Raw genomic sequence first — 26,408 nt, 5'->3', positions numbered from 1 at the left:
ATTTGTAAAGGGTAAACAGATGGAGGGTATACAAATTCACAAGCTGTTGAGAAGTCTCCATAAAATAATGTGTGTAAAGCCTCTGGCAAGGCTTGTTGGACCCAGAAGAACTGATGTTAATTTCCTCTAATTAGCTTTGATTTTGGATGAAGTTTGTGCTGTACTGTTTTCAGGATTATAAAGTTGGGGAACAAATAAAAGATATATTTTGTTGTCAATTGTTGACATTAGGTTTAAATTTAAAATGATGACATAGATTCACTGACACTGAGATGGAAAACTAACCAATGTACTGATAAGTGAAAAAGGCAAGTTACAAGACGCTATACTTAGCATGATCCCATTTTTACAACATATATTTTAACAATTATTATCTCCAGATAATAATCTCTGGTGGAATTAAGTGACTTTTACTTTTTTCCAGTACTTTTCTATAATGTCTAAATCTTATATAAGGAGTATGTATTTCTATCACAATTTCCAATTGGAAGAAAATCTTTCTGAAATGTTTTTTTCCTATGTGAAAATTGTCACTTAGGTCAACTTGGGGAGAAAAATATACTTTTACAAACTTAGAAAAATGAATGTAACACCTTTTAAAAGGTAAATAGAAAAAACTCAGAACATACTAGTAAATTTTTGTGTGTACTTTTCTACACAAAAAAATGTGGTTCAAACAAAAGAAAATCATCTCCTAATTGAGGAACATATAAAGGATATAGGCTCCATTTGTCTGTTCCGTTATATTCACTGCTATAAACACAGAGCAGGAATTTAATACATACTTGCTGAACAAATGAATAAAACAAAAGTCTTATTTACCCTCACACTAAATTTCATTGCCTTATTTCACTACTATATTGGCTTATTCATCTTTATTTCCAACGGTTAGCATAGTAGCTAACAAAAAGAAGTCTCAATTCAGTAGTTTGTTAAGTAAACAAAAAGCAAAAAAGATACATTTAATCAGTATTATTTTTGAAGCTGAAAAGTCAATAAGAAATTGGTAAGTATTACTCCGAAATATCACATTCATTCTGCGCTATAACCTCTACATATAGGGTAAAAGCAGTGACATCACAAAAATGGGGGCATGTTACCATTTCTAGATTTCATTGTGTCTAATAAATGACTACCATTATTAATTGTAAACCAGGAATGTATATAGGTTAAAAGAACAAAGTGAATACCAAAATTATATAAATGAAGCTTTTTATACCATCAAGGCCTACTCAGCCTAAATCAACAAAATCAACAAATCAGCCAAACCAACCAACCAACCAAACAAAAAAAGCAGACCTACCTTGGCCCTTTTGGACCTTCCATGTAACTGCTTCTAGGAGGATCTGGAAGCAGTCCACCTGGCCTCACTGGCATGTCCTTGGCAGTGACTGACTGAGATGGAGCAACTGAAGACTCCCCAAGTCCTTGCTCAGATGAGAACGAACTGTATGGCAGAGTAGACTTGCTCAGAGGAGCTTTAGAATTCCCTTGTTCTGATGGGCCAACAGCTGATTGCAATGGAGGATGGTAAGTTGAGGGTGGGGCTGAACCAAAAGACACAGGAGTAGGAAGTAATGCTGGTCTAGGTTTCTCTGGAAGTTGTGAACTCTGAGAACCGGAGACTGATGGAACTGGGGCTGTTGTTAATTGAGGAGGTATCCCTTGTGGAACCCCAGGGGGAGGTATTCCTGGAGGAGGTGTGGCTGAAGACAATGGTGGAAGGGGCATGACAGGTGGAGGTGCTGTTGAAGAGAGAGATGGTGGGGGAAGAACTGGTGGTGGCCCTACAGAAGAGAGGGAAGGTGGGGGAAGAACTGGTGGTGGCCCTGCTGAAGACAGAGATGGAGGCATCACAGGTGGGGGCACAGAGGTTGGTAGAGAAGGTGGCATCACAGGTGGGGGTATGCCAGGTGGTGGCACTGAAGCAGGTAGGGCAGGGGGCATCACTGGTGGTGGCAATGATGGAGGCAATACCGGAGGGGGCATTGTTGGTAGAGATGGAGGCATCTGGGAATATGGAACAAAAGGAGGTGGCATTGACATGTTCCCCATATATTGGTTCTTCATGTTCTGAAATGAATTGACTTTCTCCTGGAGATAGGTCTGAGTGGCTTTCATATGTCCCTGCCATGTTTTCCACTGCTTCTCATATTCCTGAAGCTGATCTTTATGTGGATAGGAATGGAGCTGTTCCTCCCACAGCTGAAACTCTCGCTCCCATTCTTGATAAAGATGTTGAAACTGTTGCTGCTGCATCTCATAATGCCGCAGTTGCATATCTACAGACATGGTCTACAAATAAAGGGATAAAAATTATTTCAAGACAGTCATATAACAGATTTAATAACAAGATAAATACCAATGAACCAAGGGCATTTGAAGTCTTAGGAAACTAAAACACTAAAGATTTCAGGAAGATAAGGTTAAGCTTGTTAAATCTGTTTGGTGATGGCTCTGGCCAGTGTGCTCAGTGGTTGGAGCATCGGTCCAAGCCAGGAAGGGTTATGGTTTTGACTATGGGTCAAGGGAATGTACCTGGATTGCAGGTTCGATCCCTGGTCCTGGTGTGTGTGGGAGGCAACCAATCAATGTGTCTCACATCAATGCTTCTCTCTCCCCTCTCCTTCCTTCCCTCTCTCTAAAAAATATATATCCTTGAGTATTAACAAAAAATAAAATATGTTTGGTGATAATCATTCTCCTTTCTTCCTTTGACTTAGTTATAGAGAATGAGGCAAAAGTAGGTTTACAGCCTGGCTGGTGTGGCTCAGTGGTTGAGCATCAACCCATGCACCAAAAGGTCGCTGGTTCGATTCCCAGTCAGGGCACATGCCCAATCCCCAGTGTGGGGCATGCAGAAGGTGGCCAATCGATGTTCTCTCATTGATGTTTCTACCTCTCTCTTCCTCTCTCTAAAATCAATAAAGAAAAAGTATGTTTTTTAAAGTTTATTCTTGTATTATTATTTATCAATTATTGTATTATTTTCCACAAACAACCGTAAACCTACTTTTGCCCTACCTTGTATAAGTTATCACTGAGTTGGAAAGAATCAACCAACACTAAAGCAAATATCTCCCTCACCAATAAGCGTTTTTCAAGTTTTTGATATCACTACAGACATAGGCAAATTTACACCTCAAAGATATAAGACAAACAAGTATCTAAGTCATTTCCTCTTTTATAGTGTATTTGTTAGGTTGTTAGGTTTTTTGTGGTGGTTGCTTTAATCATTTTGGTGGATTTTTGTTTGTTACCATAGTGGTTTGTAGGCGAAATACAAGTTAACTTGAAGTTACATAAGAACTCTGGTTCTTAAATCCCTTAGTAACAGTACTTAATGACTGAATAACAGTACTCTAACATCTGCCTGGGTTGACATGATCAAAAGACTTCATTATAGCTGCCCCTACACAAGAGCATTTTCATAATACCACACTTTCTGTGCCCCCAAGTCAATGCGACAGATAACTAACTACTTGAGCACCTCTTAGGAAATAGCCAGTTGTCAATCTTTGATATCTTTCCTTCTTCTCACTTAAATCTTTGAGGAACAATAAATCCTTTAAATGTCATGGGGCAACTTCCCATGTGTCAACTGAGGAATTACTTGCCTGCATATGTGGTGGCTGCTGTATAATCTGCTGGTACTGTTGTAGGATCTGTTGTAACTGAGTGTGCTTCTGCATTATTCCCTGATACTGGAAGCCAACTCGATGCTGCTGGTGCTGCTGCCAGTGTGCTGCTGCAGCCTGCAACTGTTTTAACCTGGCATCTTCTTCTGGGTCCTCAGACTAAAGATAAAAGAGGATATATTTTTATTTAAGTCATAAAACAGCAATTACATTAGTAAGAAACTTGAATACTTTATCAAGTATTACATTGTAATATAAAGTCCAGAATTCCTACAACTCTGCCTGACTGAGAAAAGCTAATCTATCTTTAGATAAAATACCTAGCTCTGTCTATACTGTGATCATGGATACCAATACAAAGGAGTTTATAAATTCCCATCTTCACTAGAATAATAACTTCACTTAGTTCTTAAGTCATTCCCCAACAAAGTCAATCTACATTTACTGTCCTTTTCACTCTAGGAGAAATCTTTCTTTTTCACCTTAGTCACTTTTCACCAATGGACTACAGTGTAATTATTATGATTCAATAGTTTCTACATAAGGCTCCTAAGAGAATGATGACCTTTGGACCAATGCGAGAACTTTCTATGTGCCAGTAAGTATTGTAAGTGACAAGGATCATCACATTTAATGCTCTAACCTATTTTGCAGATGAGGAAATTGAAGCACAAAATGGTGAACTAACTTGCTTAGACTCATTACCAGCAAGTGGTAGTGCCTGGACTGCAGCCTGGGTTGTTTGACAGTGAAAGCTGAAGCTCCTACCTATTGCCATGTGCTGCCAGTATGAAAATACCCTGACATCCCTTTAGTGCTTAGAGACACAATTTACAAGACTGTCTAACTCTTCACTCTCATTTAAACCATGAAGAAAAAACAAAAAATACTTTTTCTCTCTTTTTTCCTCTAAACTATAAGAGAAAGTTTATTTAGAAAGTTACAAAGGTAGAAGTGAGCCAGCTGGGCTGTGGCTCAGGAAACAAGTTACAGAAGCAAAAGAAGGGCCCTTGGAGCTTAGGAGAGGTAAAGGCAAAGGTAATGTGTCTGTGGGAAGAAGAGGGGGAATAGAAAAGGCACGGGCACATTCCCGAGAGGGAGAGCCAAAAAATGCCTTCTCTAAACCTGGTAAGTCATAATCCAATTATTCCATAAGTGGAATTTTGCATGTACTTAAAAATACACATAAAAATATATATCCATTCATGACAAAGATGTATATATAAGTGAATCAGAAAAAAGCTGAACAATTTAATAAACACCAAATAATTAATTTTATGGTTACCTGGGATTCCTCAGGTGGGAGAGGGGGTGCTACTTCCTCATTAGGAGGTGGTAATGGGGGCTCCTCAGATGGAGGGGGTTCTGGTGCTTGACTGGTGGCAGGTACTGTAACTTCTTTTCCTGGCTTGGGTGCATCCTTTGCTATGACAGGACCCTTTTTGTGTCCTGGCAAATGCACTTTTGTCCTCTGCTGCAAACTAAGCAAGTGCTGTCGATACCAATACTGCTGCTGTTCCTACAACAGAAACCATTTTTAAGAATTTTACTTGACAATCCTGTATAGCTTCAACTTGGTGTTTAGAGAGAGCCACATTGTGTCTGTGTTCATGTGTCTATATGCAAGAAAAGGCAAAGTTGGGCTGAGAAAGACAAATAAGCAAGATTTTCAATTCCTTCCCCAAATGTATTTATTTAAGTTAAACCATGCCATACATATCAATTCAACATACTTCTCTACTCTCTTAAAACACATACTTTTGGAAGTGGCAGCAGTCTTTTTGATAAATGATCAGAATAAATCCTATCAATATTCATAGCTATTTGCTTTTAACTTGTCTTTAGTTGGTTCAGATTTATTCATGGTGATTTTATAATTAATGAATATAACCAAATACTCCTACCTCTTCTCTTTTATACACCTGTTATACCATTAGTTTAGCCATACCTAGGTATATACAGTAGTGTTCACTTATCCATGGGAGATGCATTCCAAGACCTCCAGTGGCTGCCTGAAACAGTGGATAGTACCAAACCCTATATATACTGTTTTTTCCTATACATACATACCTATGATAGTTTAATTTATAAATTAGGCATAGTAAGATATTAAGAATAAAATAGAATATAACAATACACTATAATAAGTTATGTGAATGTGGTTCTTCCTCTCAAAATATCTTATTGTACCGTACTCACCCTTCTTCTTGTGATGATGTAAGATGATAAAATGCCTACGTGATGAGATGAAGTGAGGTGAAAGAGACATTATTAAGTAAAATAAGGGTTACTTGAACACAAGCACTGAAATATTGGGGATCTGATAACTGAGATGACTGAGTGACTAATGGCATGGGTAGTGTATACATCATGGATATGCTGGACAAAGGGATGAGTTACATCCCGAGTGGGATGGATCAGGACAGTGCAGGGCGGTGTGAGATTTCATTACGCAACGCAGAACGGTGCGCGATTTAAAACTTACGAATTGTTTATTTCTGGGATTTTCCATTTAATATTTTCGGACAGTGGTTGATCACAGGTAACTGAAACTGCAGAAAGCGAAACCACAGATAAAAGGGGACTACTGTATGCATAAATGAGAATAGAACGTGTTTTTAAATGCTTTCTATTTATTTTAAAAGTCTCCCTCTGTCTTCCAAATTATATTGCAACTTGATTTTCTGGAAGCCTGTTTTGTGCTTCCACTTTAAAAGAATCACAAGTTTTCCCTGGCCGGTTTGGTTCAGTAGTTAGAGCATCAGCCCCCGGATAGAAGGGTCACAGGTTTGATCCCTGGCCTTGGTCGGGGTTGTGCGGGAGGCAGCCAATTGATGTATCTCACACATCCATGTTTCTCTCTCTCTCTCTCTCTCTCTCTCTCTCTCCCTCGCTCCCTCCCCCCCTCCCTCCCTCATTCCCTCCTTCACCCTCCCTCCACTCTATCTAAAAATCAATGGAAAAATATTCTCAGGTGAGGATTAACAACAACAAAAAGAATCACAAGTTTAATGTGGAAAAAAATTAAGAAAATACAGCCAATCCTCATTATTCATGGATTCTGTATTTGTGAATTTGCCAACTTGCTGAACTTTATTTCTAGCCCCAGAATCAATACGTGGGAGCTTTGGTGTTAACTTCCAGACATGTGTATAGCAGTAAAAAATTTGAGTCACTTGACTTGCACATCCCAGCTCAGGCAGACCACAGCTATACTCGCCTTTTTGTTTATCTCTCCTACTGTAAATAAGTGTCCTTTTCAATGGTCCATTTAGGACCACATATTTTTGCATTTCTGTGCTTTTTCTGTTAGTAATTTTGTTGTTTAAAATGGCCACCAAACATAGTGCTGAAGTGCTGACTAGTGTTCCTAAGTGCCAGAAGGTTGTGATGTGCTTTACTGAGAAAATATGTTACATAAGCTTCATTCAGGCATATGTTAGCAGTGTTGCTGGCTGTGAAATCAATGTTAACGAATCAACAATACATATTAAGTAAGGTGTCTTTAAACAGAAACATGCATAAATCAAGATAATGTCTTGATTGGCTGATGAAAATGTGACCAAAGGCTCACAGGAACCTAACCCTGTATTTCCTATAGGAGCAAAGGTTCAGTATTCACTAATTCAGTGTTTATAGAACATAAATACCTCAAATAAAGAGGACTGACTGCATAAATAAGCAATAACTAATTATTTAAATCAATAACAAAAATCTTACCACTCAGAAATAACTATAGGAACTTCATTATCCCAGTATTCACTAAATAATCTTCATGGTTATAAGGTTGCATAAAGAAAAAAAGTTTTCATAACACTAAAATATTCAGTAATAAACTGCTCTATATACTTATATAATTAACAGCAGCATATATTTTTACTGTAAGTACAAGGATGCAGGATTTGATAAAAAGTGATGTTGGAGAACTTTGAAACTCATTATTGATAGCTGAGGATCTAACAAAAGTCCTACTGGTTAACAAGCAAAAATAATTTTTATAATAGGAACTATAAAAGAGAATGTTTGAATATCAAAGGTTGAAAAATGGCCCCTGGGAAAATTAATAAATCCCTAAAATATTTTTTCAGTATATCCAAAACCTAAATAAAAGATGATAGATAATGTTGCCATATAACTTTGTCACAAAAATTACAGTATAGAAACGCAATCTATATTTATTCTATGTTCATTCTAAGACTCAGGTATTCTTTGTTATTTTTGAGCTTTGTCTTTTTCAAGATTATGTCCCAAATCAAATTTTTTACTTTTTACAGTAAACTTCTAGTCCCTATGTTAAATGGATTCATTTTACTTGCATTCATTGTGATTCATTATCTTTGGATAATCAGGATTTCCTATATTGCTAATACTTAACTGTATACTTCCCCAATTTCCCACATGAAAACAGATACATAAAATGTACATAAGATATATATAAACTCTTTTCTCATTTAACATACTGTTTTGTTTATCTTTTTCTTTTTTTCCCACTCAAAAGATAATTTTCTTGGGAGAGAAATGTCTTATGCTTTTCTTATATCTGGTGCTTAAACATACAGTGCTGGAGCATACTGCAGAATGTCAATAAATGGTTGTTAATCAACTGAAGAGTTCCCTCTAGGCCACTCATTTCTATGCCCTGAAACTTACACTGGGAAGAATACATTTCATCTAACTCCATTTTGAAGTTCAGGTCATGATTGGTTTTTATTTTTGAATTTTACTTATTTATTTATTGCTGAAAGTATTACAGATATCCCCCGCTTTTCCCCCCATTGACCCCCTTCTCCCCACTCCCACCCCCACTCCTGCTTTCCCCAAACTAATGTCTGTGTCCATTAGTTGTGCATGTATGCATATAACGGTTTTTTGTTTTTAATTATCATACACATAACCATCAGCTTCCAGGATATAATTGCTTTTACCATTAATAGTAAAAAAACAAACGAAACAAATCAGCACAGTGATCATGATAGTCAACAATAACATAGTACTAAAACATTTTCAAATTTATTTTATAAAAGTACTGAAAATAGCAATAGATTTACCTTTCAGCTTAAAAAAGTGAGTAAGTCTCTTTCTAGTAGAATTTAAGTTTCTCTTTTTTTAGTTGCTTTGAAAACATCACTAAAAGATACAAAGATGCAAACTATCTGTCACAAACTAGAAGTCAATGGCTATAGATATGAATACTGTATAACAGATTTTTTATGAATTTGTACCCTCCTCATTTCCATGCTTCCCATCTTAGTCTAGGGTTGAGAACCTTGTTAGGAGCTCAGGTAATTGCCAGTTTACTGACAGTAGGCACTGCAGGTCAATTTCTACCTACTATGAACCCAATAAGCGGATAGCATATCTAATTTAATCCTAGGCTAGGTTCTGACACATTCTTAAAGCTCTACAAATGAATAATGATGATGTCATTAAAAGATGCCCTAAGTGACCCCAAGAAGGATGATTTGCCTTTATTTTAGAAAGGAATAAAATACGCATGGACTTGACGATGAAGCTGAACTAGTACCTGGTTCTTCTGAATGTCCTATCATATCAGACAATTCGATCTCATATGGAATGTTAGTTTAAAAGTCAAGAAAAATCACAGCATATGTTACATTCAAAAAGAGACCGAATGAAGTTAAAAGTAAGGATGTAAGAACTATTTCCCACACATTTCATTACCCAAATAAAGGTGCTAATTTATTCATCAAGCACTTATAGACTGCTTGCTACCAGTACAGTTATGAACTAGGCACTAAATAATTTTTCAAGCGGGAAAAGATAAAGAAGGAGAATGAGAAAGTGAGGGTGGGGGGAGGGGGAGAAGTTGGGGGGGGGGAGAGGAGGGGAGAAAGAGAGAGCTCAAGCTAGCAAGCGAGAGAGCGCTTTTTTTTTTTTTTTTTTAATCCTTACCAGAGGACATTTTTCCACTTTTGGTTCAGAGTGGGAGGGAGAAAGAGGAAGAGAGAGAGAGAGAGAGAGAGAGAGAGAGAGAGAGAGAGAAACATCGATGTGAAAGAGACACATCAAGTGGCTGCCTCCCGCACAACCAACCAGGGCCGGGGACAAACTGCAACTGAGGTACGCGCCCTTAGCGGGAACCGAACCCGGGTCTCTCTGGACCGCAGGCTGACGCTCTAACCGCTGAGCCAAACCAGCCAGGACGAGAGAGTGCTTTCAAAGATTAATTTTGAAGGCCTTTCTACTCAGGTTTATTATTATAAATGCCTATAAGACTAAGTGTACTATGTCTTTTTTTTTTTTTATCCTCACCCGAGGACATTTTTCCATATTTTGTTCAGACAGAGTGGGAGGAAGAGAAAGAGAGAAACATCAACGTGAAAGAGACACACTGAGTGGTTGCCACCTGCACGACCCAACCAGGGCCGGGGACAAACTGCAACTGAGGTACGTGCCCTTAGCGGGAACCAAACCTGGATCTCTCTGGACCACAGGCCGACGCTCTAACCGCTGAGCCAAACCGGCCAGAGCTAAGTGTACTATGTTTTATATCCTAAAGCAAAGGGGAGGGAAGAGAACCTGATAAAATAATGTACTGGATTTCCATTTAAAAAAATACATTTTCTGTATTTTTGAGGTTTACATTCTACTCCAGGAAATTAATGTCACCCAGATAATCTTAGTTCCATCTTTAAAAAATAAAAAAGCTCCTTTACTTCACCTCTTCCTCCAGCCCCTGCCCTCATTCTCTCTCCCTCTCTCCTTCAGTCAAACTTCTTGAAAGAGTGGTCTATACTCACCATCCCCATTTCCTCACCTTCCATCATTCCTCAAATCAATGCAATATGGCTTCAGTCACTATGAAACTGCTCCTGCCAAGGTCAATAATCTACATGTCAGTAAATGCAAAATATAACTCATACTTTTTATCTTGCTTGACCTCTCAGCAGTACATGACACAACTGACCACTACCTCCTCCTAGAAACAGTCTTCTTCTCTTCACCTCTGTGGCACTACACTTCCTGACTTTCCATCTATCTATTTGTTCTTTTTTTCTATTGGTTCCCTTAGATACCAAGATTCTGAGAGGCTAGGCTCAATGTCCATTAACCTCCATTCTTACTCTATACACTCCTCAGATGACCTCATCTTTTTCTGTGTCCTCAAATACCATTTTTATGCAGATGACTCACAAGTCTATCACATCTCTCAGACATTGCTTTGAGATTCCACACCTATATCTAACTTCCAGTTAGACATCTCTGTTTGGACTCTCATGTCTCAAGAACTTGAAACTCAGTAGGTCTAAAATTTAACTCATTTCCCCCTCATCCCTAGACCTGTTCTTCCTCCTTCTCTAGGTTCTCCTGTTTTATTAGTAAATGGGATCACCATCCACCCAGCAGCCTATCCTAGAAACCCAGGCATCATCACTGATGCCTTCTTCTCCACTACTACTCAATCTTCAGTTAGAGTCTAGCACCTAAACATTTCTCCAGTCTTCTACTTCTCTCCATCTCCACGATCACCATCCAAGTCCAAGCCACTATTATATCTCTTGCCTGAATTATTTATTAAGTATTCTCTATAAATCACTCTTGTTCCTTTTGAGTCTACGCTCCACATTACAAACTGAGTTTTTGAAAATGCCAATCTGTCACATCTGTCTGTGTATAATTCTTCAATGCCTTCCTACTGCCCTTAGGATAGTCCTGATAGGCCCTTTCTGATCTGGTTTGTGTCTACCATTGTCACCCTGAGATTTCAGTAAACCTTACTAATTATCTGAACTCTGGTTAATTCCTACCCATTCTTCAGGTTTCACTTAAATATAACTTACAAAGGGAGCCTCTTCAATTAGGTTAGAACTCCCGGCTATATCCAATCATTTAAAAAAAACATTTGTTTTTTTACCTACTATATGCTAGACCCTGAGCTTTAAAAAAAAAAAAAAAAAAAAGCTCACTTTTCCCCATTCCTTATGGAACAATCTAGTGATATTTTATAATGCCATAGCACTCTGTTCTTCTCTTAGTTACTTAGTTAAATGTCTTTTCCCCCCATCAGAACAAGTCCATGAGGGCTTGTGTTCACCATTTCATCTCTAATACTAAGCACAGTACTTGGCACATAGCTGCTATTCAATAAATAGTTGATTTAAACAAAGGGCTAAAAATTCAAATCAAATTCAACAGCTTTTCCCAAATAAGTTTTGGGACTAAAAAGATAAATAAAATTAAAATTCATGAAAAAAGGCTAGTATGAACTTCACCTAGTAAGTCCATTAAACACATAGAAAATTTAATTCTTGAAAAGAATACCAAGCATTTATCCTGTCTTTCCTATACTAATTGTATTTCCAGTCAAATAGTTCTGATTCATGAGTAAAAGTTTTTCTTTACAGAATTCCATTCAATAAATGTAGAAGAAATGGCATGAAAGAAATCATCACAGTACAATTTCTAATAAAGAAATAACTTGCTCAGGCAAAGAACATCAATGGATGAACCATTAGATGTAAAATTCATGGGAAGCTTACGTTGGATGGACCAGATTGTCACCCCTGATCAATCTTGGCACCATTAACAGTGGGAACAACCAGACACTGATTGCCTCTTAATGGGATGTAAATGAAGTACACAGCATTACCTAGGTTACAAAGTACGCTTGCCAAAAGAAAGGTGATCTCAAATGTAAGAAGGCTTCAGCGTTAACTTCTAGTGTACAAAAAACATGGAAAAGAGAGGAACAAATTAAATGACACCAGGAGACAGCAGATGAATCCAGAATGTGGGATGTTCTATATGACAACTGATGAAGATTTTTTTATCAAGTTCAATAGCATGGGGTAGAAAAAGAGAAAAGAAGAAAAGAAATCAGGGTTTCTCAACTGAGGGTGATTTTGCCCCCCTAAGGGGTATTTGGCAATGTTGGGAAACATTTCAGGTTGTCACAACTAAGGGCTGCTACTGACATCTAGTAGGTAGAGGACAGAGATTCTGCTAAATATCCTACAATATACAGGACAGTCCCCCACAACAAAGAATTATCCTGCTCCAAAATGTCTATATTGGATCCTGATTTGGCCCAACCAACCAAACATAACTGAACTCTTCGTGGAATTTTAGCATGGATGACATCAAGGATTTATTTATTTAATTATATATTTTTATACATTCTTTTTATTTTTTTGAGTGAGAGGAAGGGAGAGGGTGAGAGAGAGAGAAACATCATCAGTTGGCTGCCTCCTGCATAGCCCCTGCTGGGGATCTAGCTCACAACTTGAGCATGTGCCCTGACCAAAATCAAACCAACGACCATAGGTTAATAATGCTCAACCACTGAGCTACACTGGCTGGGCATATTTTAATACATTCTTTTTGTTGTTGTTAATCCTCACCTGAGGATATTTTTTCCATTGATTTTTTTTTCTCTTTTTTTTAAGAGAGAGAGTGGGAGGGAGGAAGGGGCGGGGAAGGGAGAGAGAGAGGGGGAAGGGAGAGAGAGAGACACACACACACACATCCATTGGTTGCCTCCCACACGCACCCAGGCCGGGGATCAAATCTGCAATCCAGGTATGTGCCTTTGACTGGAAATTGAACCAGAAACCCTTCAGCTCAAGGGCCAATGTTCTAATCACTAGCCATACCAGCCAGGGCAAGAATTCATTTTCAATTCTATTAGTATGATGAGACAATAGGGGAAATCTGACTGAATCAGGTGTTATTAGATGATACAAAGAAACTGTTGTTAATTTCGTTAAGTGTTATGTTTTAACCTAAGAAAAGGTTGTTTTTTTAAGATGTCTAAGAATACAAGGATAAAACAACATGAGATCTAAGATTTGCTTTAAAATATTTTAGCAGCAACAATAAAAAAAGGCCTAGGTGAAATAAACATGGTAAACTCTTCAGAGCTATTGAATCTGAATGATGGTTATTTGGAGGTGGGGGGAAGAATCATACTATTTTCTCTACTTTTGTGTACAATAGTCCTCCCTTATATGCAGGTGATATGCTCCAAGATCCCCAGTGGATGCCTGAAACTGAAGATAGTAGTGAACTATGTATTTTCCTATATATAAATACCTATGATAAAGTTTAATTTATAAATCAGGCACACTAAGAGCTTAACAACAATAACTAATAATAAAATAGAACAATTATAACAATATACTGTAATAATATAATAAGTTACATGAACGTGGTCTCTCTCAGCAAACTACATAAATTTCTTTTTCCTTCTTCATAATTTCATGGATAGAATATTTGTTCTTACCACAGATCTTAGCAACCTCAGCATACAATTTTTTTTCTTTCCTTATTGAGAACTTTTGCAATACAATCTAATAACTGAGAGGGCTACTAATGGACAAATAGGCAAGTAGCTGATACAGGGTGGATATGCTGGACAAAGGGATAGTTCACGTCCCAGGAGGGACAGAACAGGATGGAGCAAGATTTCATCATGCCACTTGGAACAGCACGCTAAATTGCGCATTTCTGGAATTTTCCATTTAATATTTTCAGAGCGCAGTTGACCACAGGTAACTGACACTGTAGAAAGTAAAACTGCAAATAATGGGGGCAGGGGGCTACTTTATGTGTAAAATCTTTCACATTTTAAATGACATTTTCCAATACTAGAATATAAATTAAAGAAAAATATGAAGGAGGATTGTCAGAGATTGGCACTGGCATGAAGAAAGTATCCTAAGTCTAGAACATGGCAACTCTTGTATCTTACTCAAAAACCTTTGTGGGAAGCCTACAATATGCAAGGCACTGTCCTAGGTGCTACAGGGGATAAAAAGATGAGTCAGATTAGTCCTATCTGCAAGGTACTTGCAATCTAAAGAACAGAACCAACCACATGGCTTAGCTTTGGCCTGGCTTCATTGAGACCCTGATATATGAGATGTGCCTTGAAAGTAATACAACTATAGGGGGTAAAGAGGGTTGAGGAAGTTGGGATGAATTCTAGATAGAGGCAAGAAAGCCTAACAGGCTTACAAGGCCCTTCTTGATATAGTCCATGCACATCTCTAAGCCTTGTCTTCAACCACTTTCTTTCTGGCTCTCACCAAAGAATTGGAGGTACTGAATATTCAAAGGACTAAAGAAGTTCACTACAGACAAGGGTACAAATGCAGGAAAGCAAAAGCAGTGCTCGTGATATTTATATTTAGGACTGGCTTGATCCCCCCACCTCCCCCAACCCATAAAATAATTCATTTATCTCTCTAAAAGACCAGAAGTCGTCCAGTAGAGATGAAGATATAAATGTCATACTTTGGCTTGAATTAAGGCAGAGTGTTTGACAACAAAGCACTGGAAATTTCAGAGTGGGGTAGAAAAGGAGATAAATTCTGTCTCTGTAATAGAGGAACCTGGGGGAAATAACTTGGTGGGACGGTACTCTGGTGTAAGCCAACAGAATCACTCTACTGAGTGTTTTTTCTCCTGATGATGTGTCAACCACAACATCTTGCTTGCTTAAAAACAACTTGTTTCTGTTCTTAATTTCTAATGCCAAACCACTATAACAGAATACTGCATACCCATCTTTTGGAAATCTTTTATATGTAAATGAGTTTGTAGATTAAAAGTCTTTTTTCATTAGGGAATCTAAGGTAGATCAGTAAATGCTGAAAGTATCTATTTTAGGAAATCATAATACTAAATAATTTGGCCACTTTAGTTCTGTCTTCTTTTTAAAGGAAGGAATTTATTACTGCTGTCCTATCAGTCTTTGACTATTCTCTGGGAAGCATCTCTTCAAATAGAAGTTTAGAAGAATGGCTCTCTCAAGAATGAAGAGGCATCACAAATTATTTTTTTAATCTTGGCCAATTCCAAGGCTTTTACTCTGGAGTGAACGGTAACACCAATGCAATGCAGCAAATTGGTCATGTCTTAAATCTAAGTGATGTGAGAAAAGCATGTACGGGTCAATTCCTTAAATGGCCAATAGACTCCCCAAAGGATCTAATGTGTACTCCCCCATGTATTGCATATGTATCTATAAATATAATTAAGATGCTCATGATAAGAACAAGATTTCAATTCTTCAATTGGTGAGAACTTTTAATTCAGGAAGCTGACAGCTATCAGGCCCTTAAATAATTATTTTAAAGAAGCTAACTGGTCATAAAGTTTATATGCATTTCAAGAGTCGGTTCTTTCAGGATCTTCTTTTTTATGCTGCCTCTCAAATGGAAATTTTAGTTTAAAATATAATTTTAAAGCAAAGCCCTTCGCAATAGCAACAAAACCTAAGAAGTTGGTCAAAGGAAACCAAGGAATACATCTAAGAAGTAACTTTTGAGCCTCCTCACTACTTTTGGTGTCTAGAAACATCTTCAGTTTTAATAATCCACATTTAGCTAATTAAAAAGCTGTGAAGTCAGACCTCTGACTCTTATGGAATCCTTTGGCGTGCAAATTAGCTAGTCATAGTGCGTTATAATTAGGCTAAGCACCGGTTAAAGCCCCGAGGCCCGCTCACTGAGGGCCTTCTAGGTGAAAAGATGTGGCTCAGGCAGATGCTTTCTTACCTGTGGAGTCATCTTAGAAGGATCTGGCTCAGGGGCAGCTTGATGCTGTTCAGCATTCTTGTTCTTGGCACCACTCTTCAAAGGCTCTTGCTGGACAGTTGTCTTATTCCCAGAAGCCGTGGATGGTGGTGGAGCTAGTAGTTGGGATTTAGAATGACCCTGGGAAGGGCGGGAAGGAGATGCCTGAGAAGGGGGCAAGTAGGACTGGGAATGGCTCAAATAGGATTGCGAGGAGGAAGAGGAAGAATAAGGAGTGGGCGCCAGGTAGGACTGGGAAGGTGGGGACTGAGAAGGGGACGGCTGAGCGGGAGGCAAGTAGGGCTGAGACGAGGCCGGGGGGTAGTACGTAGGTGGTGGCTGAGGTGGGGGTATGTAAGACTGAGTCGGGGGCATATAAGACCCTGGTGGTACAGGGGGAGATTCAGGGGGGGAATCCAGCTCCATGGGAACCAAACCAGGAGGCCCATCTCGTGGGTGGTGCAGCATCTGGTGTTTGTACTGCTGCGGCTTCTGATAGCTGAGGGCCGGCCCAGGTGGTGGGGGCATCGGTGGTGGCGGTGGCTGCCAGTCTCCATAGCCGCTCCCCGGCATCACCGGCGGGGGCGGCATGGGGGGCGGAGGAAGGTGATGGGGCTGGAGCACGCACTGCATTTGCTTCTGGTGCATCTGCTGCAGCTGCTGGAGCTGAGCCAAGTGCTGTTCGCGGAAGCTCATGAAGCCCGAAGAGGAGGGGGCCGCGGGAGTCGTCGAGCTCGAGTACCCGGGCCCAGGCGAGGCCTCAGGAAGCGCCACCGGCGGTGGCGGCGGGACCGGCGGAGGCGGATAGTGGCTGCTCCCGCCATATCGGCCCCAGTTCGGGTACATATCGGAGAAGGCGCAGGGCTCCTCCTGGCACCGTTACTCGTCGCAACCGACCTCCAGGAGCTGCGGCGGCGACGGCGACAGCCGGAACTCGCGGCGCCTACAGGCCCCGGAGCGTGTAAACGGAGCGCGCCAGTGCGCCGGCGCTACCGAGCAGGGCCCGCGACCGGGAAGGCGGGGTCGGTACTGAGACGACTACGCCTGCGCAGTAACCACCGAGAGGAGAACAAAGGGGAGATAGAGCGACCCTTTGCTTGGCAACTCTCGGTTGCCATCTTCCTTCAGGTTCGGATAATGTAGGCGCGAGCCGAATTCTGTCATAGAACCGAGGAACCATAGAGTCTCGCAGCTGAAAGGGGTGGTAGAGATCCTATCGCTCCACGGGTTCATTTTTGAATGGAAAAAAAAAAAAAAGGTTCCATCTACAATAGCAACAATCGCAACAACAACAAAAAACGTGAAACAAGTAGAAATAACTCCAATAAGAAAGATGTAGAATTTATACGAAGAAAACTACAGAACCATACAAAATCGTATCGGAGTGGGATAAAATTAGACTTGAAATAATGAAGAGGTCCGAATGAAAAGAGGAAAAATTGTAGAGATGTCAAATTTTTCTCAAATTAAATGCATAGACTTAATTCAGTTATAACAAAGAACCCATTTGGGAACAAATCTGTGAAGAGTGGAAAGGTATTTTGAAGACAATATAAGACTACACCAATTTCTGCAGACATCTGAAAGATAACATCTGCAGTTGTTATTAAAGGGGAGAAATGGAATTCATTAGAATAATTCAACACATGAAAACTCATGTTGGAGAATCTCAGCTAAAAGCAAAGATGGCAAAGAACAGATACAAAGATTGTCTGGAGAGGACGGACGACCTAGAGTATAACCCAATCTCTCAGCGTCATACTAAACATGAACTCCTTTGGCTTGAATAAATCAATGAAAAACAAAGCTGATAACACACTGAATTCTGAACACACTACCTAATGTTGAATATTAAGTGTGTCAGTGTATTAGTTGTGCATCACTTAAAAGATTTGACCTTGCTTCCTAATGGGCAACCCAAATCTTCACCTCTCTTATGAGGTGGATGTGAGTCCAAAGTGAAAAATGTAAGTATCCCTCAGAAGAGCTTCTCATTCTCAAATAGGAATTTAGTTCTTTTAACTTTTTTCTAAAGTTTAACACAGGTACATAAAATTAGCCAAGGCAGGAGCTATTCTATCAAAGCTTTGCATACCGTAAGAAACAAGATTCAACTCTTTTTTATTTAACCACTCAATATTTGCTCGGATATATGGGGTGGTGAGAGAAAGGATCTGGAAGAAAGAGCCTGCAGTGCTACCTTCAGCTTCTATAGTGAAAAGTGTGGGCACTGTGATCTAAATCCTAATACATTGCACACAATTTTGGAAAATGTAACAGTTCAAGAAAAAAGTCTGGGTACTGTTAGGAAGAAGTGGATGTGTGCAAAACAACAACAACAACAACAACAAATATCCACTACGCTGAGGAAGAACCTCTATTTCCAGGTCATTGTGCTCAAAGACAAGGGCAAGTTTAGCAATATAGGTCAAAAACAAAAAGAACATCACCAAAATGATCTTTTTAAAAAATGTTTTTATTGATTTTTTTTAGAGAGAGAGGAGGGGAGAGATAGAAACATCCATGAGAGAGAAGCATCAACATACGCTCCCCTGCTGGGGATTGAGCCCACAGCCTGGGCATATGCCCTGACTAGGAGTCAAACCAGTGACCTCTAGGTGGATAGGTCAATGCTCAACCACTGAGCCACACCAGCTGGGCCAAAATAATCTTAAGAGAGAATAAATAGCCCTGGCCGGTTTGGCTCAGCAGTTAGAACATCGGCCCACAGACCAGAGAATCCCGGGTTCGGTTCCCGCTAAGGGCACGTACCTCAGTTGCAGATTGTCCCTGGCCCCGGTTGGGGTCATGTGGGTGGCAACCATCCAATGTGTCTCATAGCGATGTTTCTCTCTCTCTTCCGCCCTTTCTCCCTCCCGCTCTATCTGAATATAAATGCAAAAATGTCCTTAAGTGAGGATAGAGAGAGAGAGAGAGAGAGAGAGAGAGAGAGAGAATAAATACTGGCTTTCTGAGCAAGGGTACATTGGGAATGACTTTGAAAATTGAAAGACAAATGTATAAATGCTGTAACAATGAGATGCTAAAAGTACAGTGGCTTAAACAAAATAAAAGTTCATTTTTCACTCATTGAACAGTTTAGAGGTAAGTAGCCCAAAGCTGTTGTTTTCATAAAGCTTCCATCTCTGAGTTCAAGGTGGCTGCTCTAGCTCCTGCCATCAAATCTGTGTCTAGCCAGTGGAAAGGTAGAATGGGTTAAGGGACCATATATTTTAAGAAGCATGTCTTTTAAGGTCATAACCCAGAAGAGATACAAATCACTTTCAGTTACATCCTGTGGTTTACAGCTTAGTTGGTTGGCCACGTTTAGCTGCAAGGTAACCTGGGAAATGAAGTTTCTACCTGGGCAACCCAGATAAAATGCATGAGATCTATCATAAAAAGAAGAAAGGGAGAGTGGATGCTGGGGATAACTGGAAGTATTTGCCACATTGACATCACCAAGCTCTAGTGAGGCTATGGAGCAACAGAAGCTCTTAAATACTATTAATGGGAGTACAAATGTATACTTAAAGAGTTATTTGATAATATCCACTATAACTGAAGATATACAATGTCTTATGACACAATTTCACTTCTAAGTATATATCTTGGACTAGAGATACTTTGTACATGTGTATAGGAACCATGTAAAAGGATGTAACCCTGCCCTGGCTGATTTGGCTCAGTGGTTAGAGTGTCCGCCCTTGGATCAGAAGGTCGCGGGTTCAATTCCTAGTCAAAGGCACATTCCTAGGTTGCAGGTTCGATCCCTGGCCCCAGTTGGGGTCGTGCAGGAGACAACCAATCAATGTATCTCTCTCACATCGATGTTTCTCTCTCTCCCCCTCTCTCTAAAAAAAATCAACAGAAAAATATCCTCAAATGAGTATTAACAAAACAAAGAGAAAAGAATGTAGTCCTGTTTGTTCTAGTAAAATTAGGAACAACTTAAATATTATTTATAGGAGAATGAATTGTTTAATATTTACACAATGAAATATCACAGCAATTAAGGTGAGTGAACTAAAGCACACACATTAACATGGATGAATATCACAAATAAAACTTGGCAAATAGAGAAAGTTGCGAATGACTATATACACTGGGTATATACCCAAAAGAACTGAAAGCATATACTCATGTTCATAGCAGCAGTATTCACAATATAACCAAAAGGTGGAAGCAACCCTAGTGTCCATTGTCAGAGTAATGAATAAGTAAAATGTAGTACATACATACATTGGAATATTATTCAGACTTAAAAGGAAGAAAATTCTGATACATGTTACACTGTGGATGAATCTTCAATATTATGCTAAATGCAAAAGGTGAGTCACAAAAAACAAATACTATATGAACTGTATGATTCCACTTATAAGAGGTACCTAGAGCAGTCAAATTCATGTAGACGAAAAACAGAATCATAATTCACAGGGGCTGGTAGAAGAGGAGAATTAGCAGTTATTGTTTAATGAGTATAGAGTTTCAGTTTGGGAAAATAAAACAATTTTGGAATTAGATGGTGGTGATGGTTGCACAACACTGAAAATATACTTAATCCCACTGAACTATACACTTTGAAAAAGGTTAAATGATGAATTTTTTAAAATAAAATTTAGCCCTGGCTGGTTTGGCTCCGTGGTTGGAGCAGCAGCCTGCGAACCAGACAGTCCCAGGTTTGGTTCCCGCTCGGGGCAGGTACCAAAAAAAAATAAAATTAAATAAAATTAAAATGTTTTTCTTTACGTATTTTAGAGAGAGGGAGAAAGAGATGGAAACATCGATGAGAGAGAAAATTGATTGGCTTGCATGCCTCACACTGGGGATCAGGCCCACAACCTGGGCATGTGCCCTGACCTGGAATCGAACCAGTGACTTCTTGGTGCATGGGTTGATGCTCAACCACTGAGCCGCACCAGATGGGCTAAATGATGAATTTTATGTTATGTACATTTTACCACAATATTCTACATGATTTCATTTATAGGCAGCTCAAAAACACACACATTGCAAACATGTTGTTAAGGTATCCAAGTAATGGGTAAAACAATAATGAAAGTCAAGAGGATGACAGATACAAAATCCAGACAATGGTTACTTCAGAGGTGGGGTGGAGTTGAGGGAAGGGAATGTAGCCAGGATTACTATATAAATAAATCTTCAAAGTTATAGGTAATATTCGTTTTCTTAAATCATGTTATAATGCAAGGGTGTTCGTTTTGGTAATATTCTCTAGTCCTTAAATTGACTCTATAAATGAAATATGTTATACAGGTGTTGCACAATATTTTATACATTCAAAGGTAAACATTTAAATACACATCTATTTGTGTGTGTGTGTGTGTGTGTGTGTGTGTGTGTTTATCTTCAACTGAGGACATTTTTGCATTTACCTTCAGATAGAGTGGGAGGGAGAGAGGGAAGAAGAGAAAGAGAAACATCGATGTGAGAGAGACACATTGATTGGTTGCCAACCAAATGACTGCAATTGGGGCCAGGGAGGAACTGCAACTGCAGTACATGCCCTTAGTGGCAATTGAACCCGGGACTCTCTGGTCCACAACCCGATGCTCTAGCCACTGAGAGAAAAGGTCAAGGCTAAATACACATATATTTGAATATTAATATAAATGCATCCTTTTTTTTTTTTATCCTCACCGGAGGATATTTTTGCATTTATCTTCAGATACAGCGGGAGGGAGCGAAGGAGGAAGCAAGAGAGAGAGAAACATCAATGTGAGAGAGACACATCTAGTGGTTGCCACTCACACGACCCCAAACACGGCTGGGGACGAACTGCAACTGAGGTACATGCCCTTAGCAGGAACTGAACCCAGGACTCTCTGGTCCACGGGCCGACGGTCCAACCGCTGAGCCAACCCAGCCAGGGCTAAATGTATAAAGTATTACATATTTTGCCCTGGCCTGTTTGGCTCAATGGTTGGTGTGTCGGCCTGTGGTCCAGGGACCCAGGCTCAGCTCCTGCTAAAGGCAGTCTAGGGAGACCTGGGTTCAGCTCCTGCTAAGGGCATGTACCTCGGTCGCCGTTTGTCCCTGGCCCTGGTTGGAGTCGTGTGGGTGGCAATCACTTGATGTGTCTCTCTCACATCAGTGTTTCTCTCTTTCTCTTTTTTCCTCTCTCCCTCCTGCTCTAGTTCAAGATAAATGCAAAAATGTCCTCAGGTGAGGATTAAAAAAAAAATAGTAAAGTATTACATATTTCTACATGGGAAAATTATAGGAGAATGGAGAAATATTAAAGTGAGTTAGTTGAGGAAAACTTAGAAAACTACTGTGCAGACACTCTTCCTACACTCTGAAACATAGCTCTGACTTGTATAGTTCCACCTCAAACACTCAGATTAGAGTGTTTGAGAATGAGGTATAGAGAATTCTATTGTTTGCCTACAGAACATCCATTTCTTTCCTTCTTAATAAAATAACAATTTTTAATCTTTATTGTTGAATGTATTACAGATGTTCCTCATTTTTCCCCCATTGACCTCCTCTCCCCACTCCCGCCCCCTCCCACCTTTTCCACACTATTGTCTGTGTCCATTGATTATGCATATAAGTTCTTTGGTTTATTTCTTCCCACCCCCTAACTACTTTCCCTTTGAGGTTTGTCAGTCTAGCAATGAATTTGTACTTCTTAATCCCTTCACCTTTTTCATCCATTTCCCCAACCTCCTTCCCATCTGGCAACCAACAAAACGTTCTCTGTATCTATGAGAATGTTTCTGTTCTGCCTGTTCATTTTGCTTGTAGATTCCATTGTCGATAGATATGTATTCATTGCCATTTTGTTTGTTCATATATTTTATCTTTTTCTTCAAAAAGACCCTTCATCATTTCATATAATGGTTTGGTGGTGATGAACTCCTTTAACTTTTTCTTGTCTGGGAAAGTCTTGATATGGCCATCGATTCTAAATGACAGCTTTGCAGGATAGAGTAATCTTGGTTGTAGGTTCTTGCTTTTCATCACTCTGAATATTTCTTGCCACTCTCTTCTGGCCTGCAAAGTTTCTTTTGAGAAATCAGCTGACATCCTTATGGGAACTCCTTTGTAGGTAACTAACTGCTTTTTTCTTGCTGCTTTTAAGATTTTCTCTTTGTCTTGAACCTTTTGCATTTTGATGATGATGTGTCTTGGTGTGGGCCCCTTGGGGTTCATCTTGTTTGGGACTCTCTGTGCTTCCTGGACTTGTATGTCTGTTTCCTTCACCAAGTTAGGAAAGTTTTCTGCCATTATTGTTTCTAACAGGTTTTCAGTTTCTTGTTCTTGCTCTTCTCCTTCTGGTATCCCCAAGATGCGAATATTGGCACGCTTGAAGTTGTCCCAGAGGCTCCTTACACTATCCTCATTTTTTTTCCTTTTTGCTATTTTGATTGGGTGTTTTTTGCTTCCTTAGATTCCAAATTGATGGTTTGCTTCTTGGATTTACATACTCTACTATTGAATCTGTGTAAATTATTCTTTATTTCAGTTAATGCCTCCTTCATTTCTGACTGTGCATCCTTCTTTTCTGACAGGTCCTTTTTTATGCTCTTGAGGCCTTCACTAAGTTCATTGAGCATCCTTATAAGCAGTATTTTTAACTCAGCATCTGTTAGGTTGCTTATCTCCATTTCGCTTAGTTCTTTTATTGGGGTTTTGTTTTGTTTTCATTTGGGACCTGCTTCTTTGTCTCCTCATTTTGGCTGCCTCCCTGTGTTTGTTTCTGTGTATTACTTAACGAGAGGTATGGGGCTAGCTGAGACCAGATGCTGCTTGTTTGAAAGAATTTAGGAAAACCTGAAGCAGGATCCAAGACAGGCCAATCCTATGGTTAAGCAACTGGCAACAGCTTGGGTGGGCCTGAAAGTTGGGTGGGGCGGGGCCTCAGGGAATCACCAGGGCGGGGCTACCAGTGTGAGCCAGGTAGTTGGAGTCCCAGATATGGGGACTGTCTGCCGCCCCAGGGAAGGGCTCACCAAAGTAACAAAGGCCTCTGACAGCACGTTTGTCTCGGAAAAAGTCCCCTCTCCAGCCCTCGCTCCAGTGCCAAACAGCTTAGTTCTTCCCTGTATGTCTCTGGTGCCCCTCAAGCTGCCTCCCGTCTAAGGTTAGAGGGAGAGAGTCCGACAAGTCCGTGTGCGGGCCCTTTAAGGAGTTGCCTGGGCTCCAGCCACCTCAGCCTCCCTGAGCCTCAGTTCCCGCTGGTTTTTCCAGCCAGAAGTGATGGGGACTTCTCTTCCTGGCACTGGAACCCTGAGCAGGGCGTCTGGCGTGGGACAGGGACCCCTTAGTCCTCAGGGAGGACCTTCCCAGCCGAGGTGTCCTCCTGATTTTTATCCGCCACATGTGGATGTGGGACCAGCCCATCGCGCCTCCACCCCTCCTACCAGTATTGATATGGCTGCTGCTTTAATTTCGTAGATGTAGGACTTCCATTCAGCTTGATTTCAGATGGTTTTGAATGATGGTTGTTCTGTAGTTTAGTTGTAACTTCGATGTGGTTGTGGGGGGATGCGATACCGCGTTTACCTAAGCTGCCATCTTGACCGGAAGTCATAAAATAACAATTTTATTTAAGTGTCCACATCTCTCCTTACATATGCCATATTACTCAAAACAAGCTGATCATCTCCAGCTCCAAGAGTAGATCCCAATTAATTTAAGTCAATCATAGCAATAATTATCTTCCTTGCCATTTACTGGTTCACAGATTCTGGCTTAAGCTAAGCAGAATATGGCATTTCTTTGGCCATCCAAAGTTGGCACAATCATACTAAGAGAAGAATTTTCATTACATGATTGGAGAAGAGGCCCTTTTTCTCTCCAATGATTGTGAACAAGAAATATGTGGCTCCAATAGCTGTTTACAGCCAACTGGGGCCTTTGATGACAATGCCAACAGAGAAAGGTCAGAACTGAGGACTTTGGAGTTTCAGCCCTGATTGGACTGTGCAGAAAGGAGCACTATCTTTGAAATCCCTCTCATTTGAGATGTGTTTCCTTATTGTTTAAAGTAGACCAAGTGAAGATTTCTGCTACTTGCACTGTAAACACCCTAATTGAAACCTGGAGATATACATATTCTAAGGATAAATATAGAAACAGGAATCTCAGACACACAGTTGGGCCCTGTGGAAATGCAGAACCCCACTTCCCACTTGGTACTACCAGAAGGGCTGCATGTGTAGGCTCCACTGAAACTGGAATGTAGTTCAGGAACTGGATGGCCCTTAGGATCCAACATAGATCTAGCTGTCTCTCTCTCTCTCAGCATTAGGAAGTTCTTGATCAATTCCTATCACAGGACTCTACCATCACGGTACTCTTTATTCTCAATTTTTTAAAGTTTCAATTCCAGTTGACATTCAACATTATATTAGTTTCAGGAATACAGCATAGTGATTAGACATTTATATAACTTACAAAATGATTCCCCTAATAAGTCTAGTACCCACCTGGCATCATACAGTTATTATAATATTATTGACTATATTCCCTATGCTGTACTTTACATCCCCGTGACATCATGGTACTCTTGTGTCAGGTGCATCCCTGCTTTTCTTTATGTATGGTTTCTACTCTTGTTATAGCTGTTCTACTCTCCATGTCTTGAAATCTGAATTCCCCAAAGAGAGGATCTGTTTCCTCTGAACAGTCCACCTCATGAGCTTCTGGCCAATCTATAGATTGGATGTTTATGGGTAAGATACTCTACCCTTCACTCAATTAACAGTTGTTGAGTTTGCTGATTACCAACTTGGCCATTTATATGGAAGGAACATCTTAGAATTGGCCTATGGATGTGTTATTTGTGCTAGGCTTCCATTCAGTATACAGATAGATGAATCCTTGAACAATTTAGGCTTAAAGTTCTTTCATCATGTCAACCTCAAAATCCTTATCTGCAACTGGTACCCAAGATGAAATCAGCCATTATCTCTGCTGGAATAGTTTCCACCTGATATCTTATTCTAATTACCTATTTAGATCTTTTACTTCTACAGCCCTCCCACTTCCTAATTTTTTTTTTATCCTCACCGGAGGACATTTTTGCATTTATCTTCAGATAGAGCAGGAGGGAGAAAGGGAGGAGGAGCAAGAGAGAAACATCGATGTGAGAGAGACACATCTAGTGGTTGCCACCCACATGACACCAACCAAAGCCAGGGACAAACTGCAACCAAGGTACGTGCCCTTAGCAGGAACTGAACCTGGGACTTTCTGGTCT

The 26,408-nt window shown here is 39.9% G+C and overlaps 1 protein-coding gene across 1 annotated transcript in view; it reads right to left on the bottom strand.

Annotated features, from left to right (window-relative positions):
* Nucleotides 1-17,194, bottom strand: part of YLPM1 (YLP motif containing 1) — a 71,546-nt gene extending 54,352 nt beyond the window's left edge. Inside the window, exons 1-4 of the mRNA XM_036262746.1 lie at nt 16,160-17,194; nt 4,924-5,157; nt 3,618-3,797; nt 1,304-2,295 (exon numbers count right to left, since the gene is read on the bottom strand). Coding sequence (XP_036118639.1) covers nt 1,304-2,295; nt 3,618-3,797; nt 4,924-5,157; nt 16,160-17,023 — 2,270 coding nt within the window. The 5' untranslated portion in view covers nt 17,024-17,194. The remainder of the gene's footprint in view (nt 1-1,303; nt 2,296-3,617; nt 3,798-4,923; nt 5,158-16,159) is intronic.
* Nucleotides 17,195-26,408: the final 9,214 nt, after the last annotated feature.

This window comes from Molossus molossus, unplaced genomic scaffold, assembly GCF_014108415.1.
Source record: "Molossus molossus isolate mMolMol1 unplaced genomic scaffold, mMolMol1.p scaffold_m16_p_1, whole genome shotgun sequence".
Taxonomy (NCBI): domain Eukaryota; kingdom Metazoa; phylum Chordata; class Mammalia; order Chiroptera; family Molossidae; genus Molossus; species Molossus molossus.
This window is presented reverse-complemented; position numbering and strand designations above follow the sequence as displayed.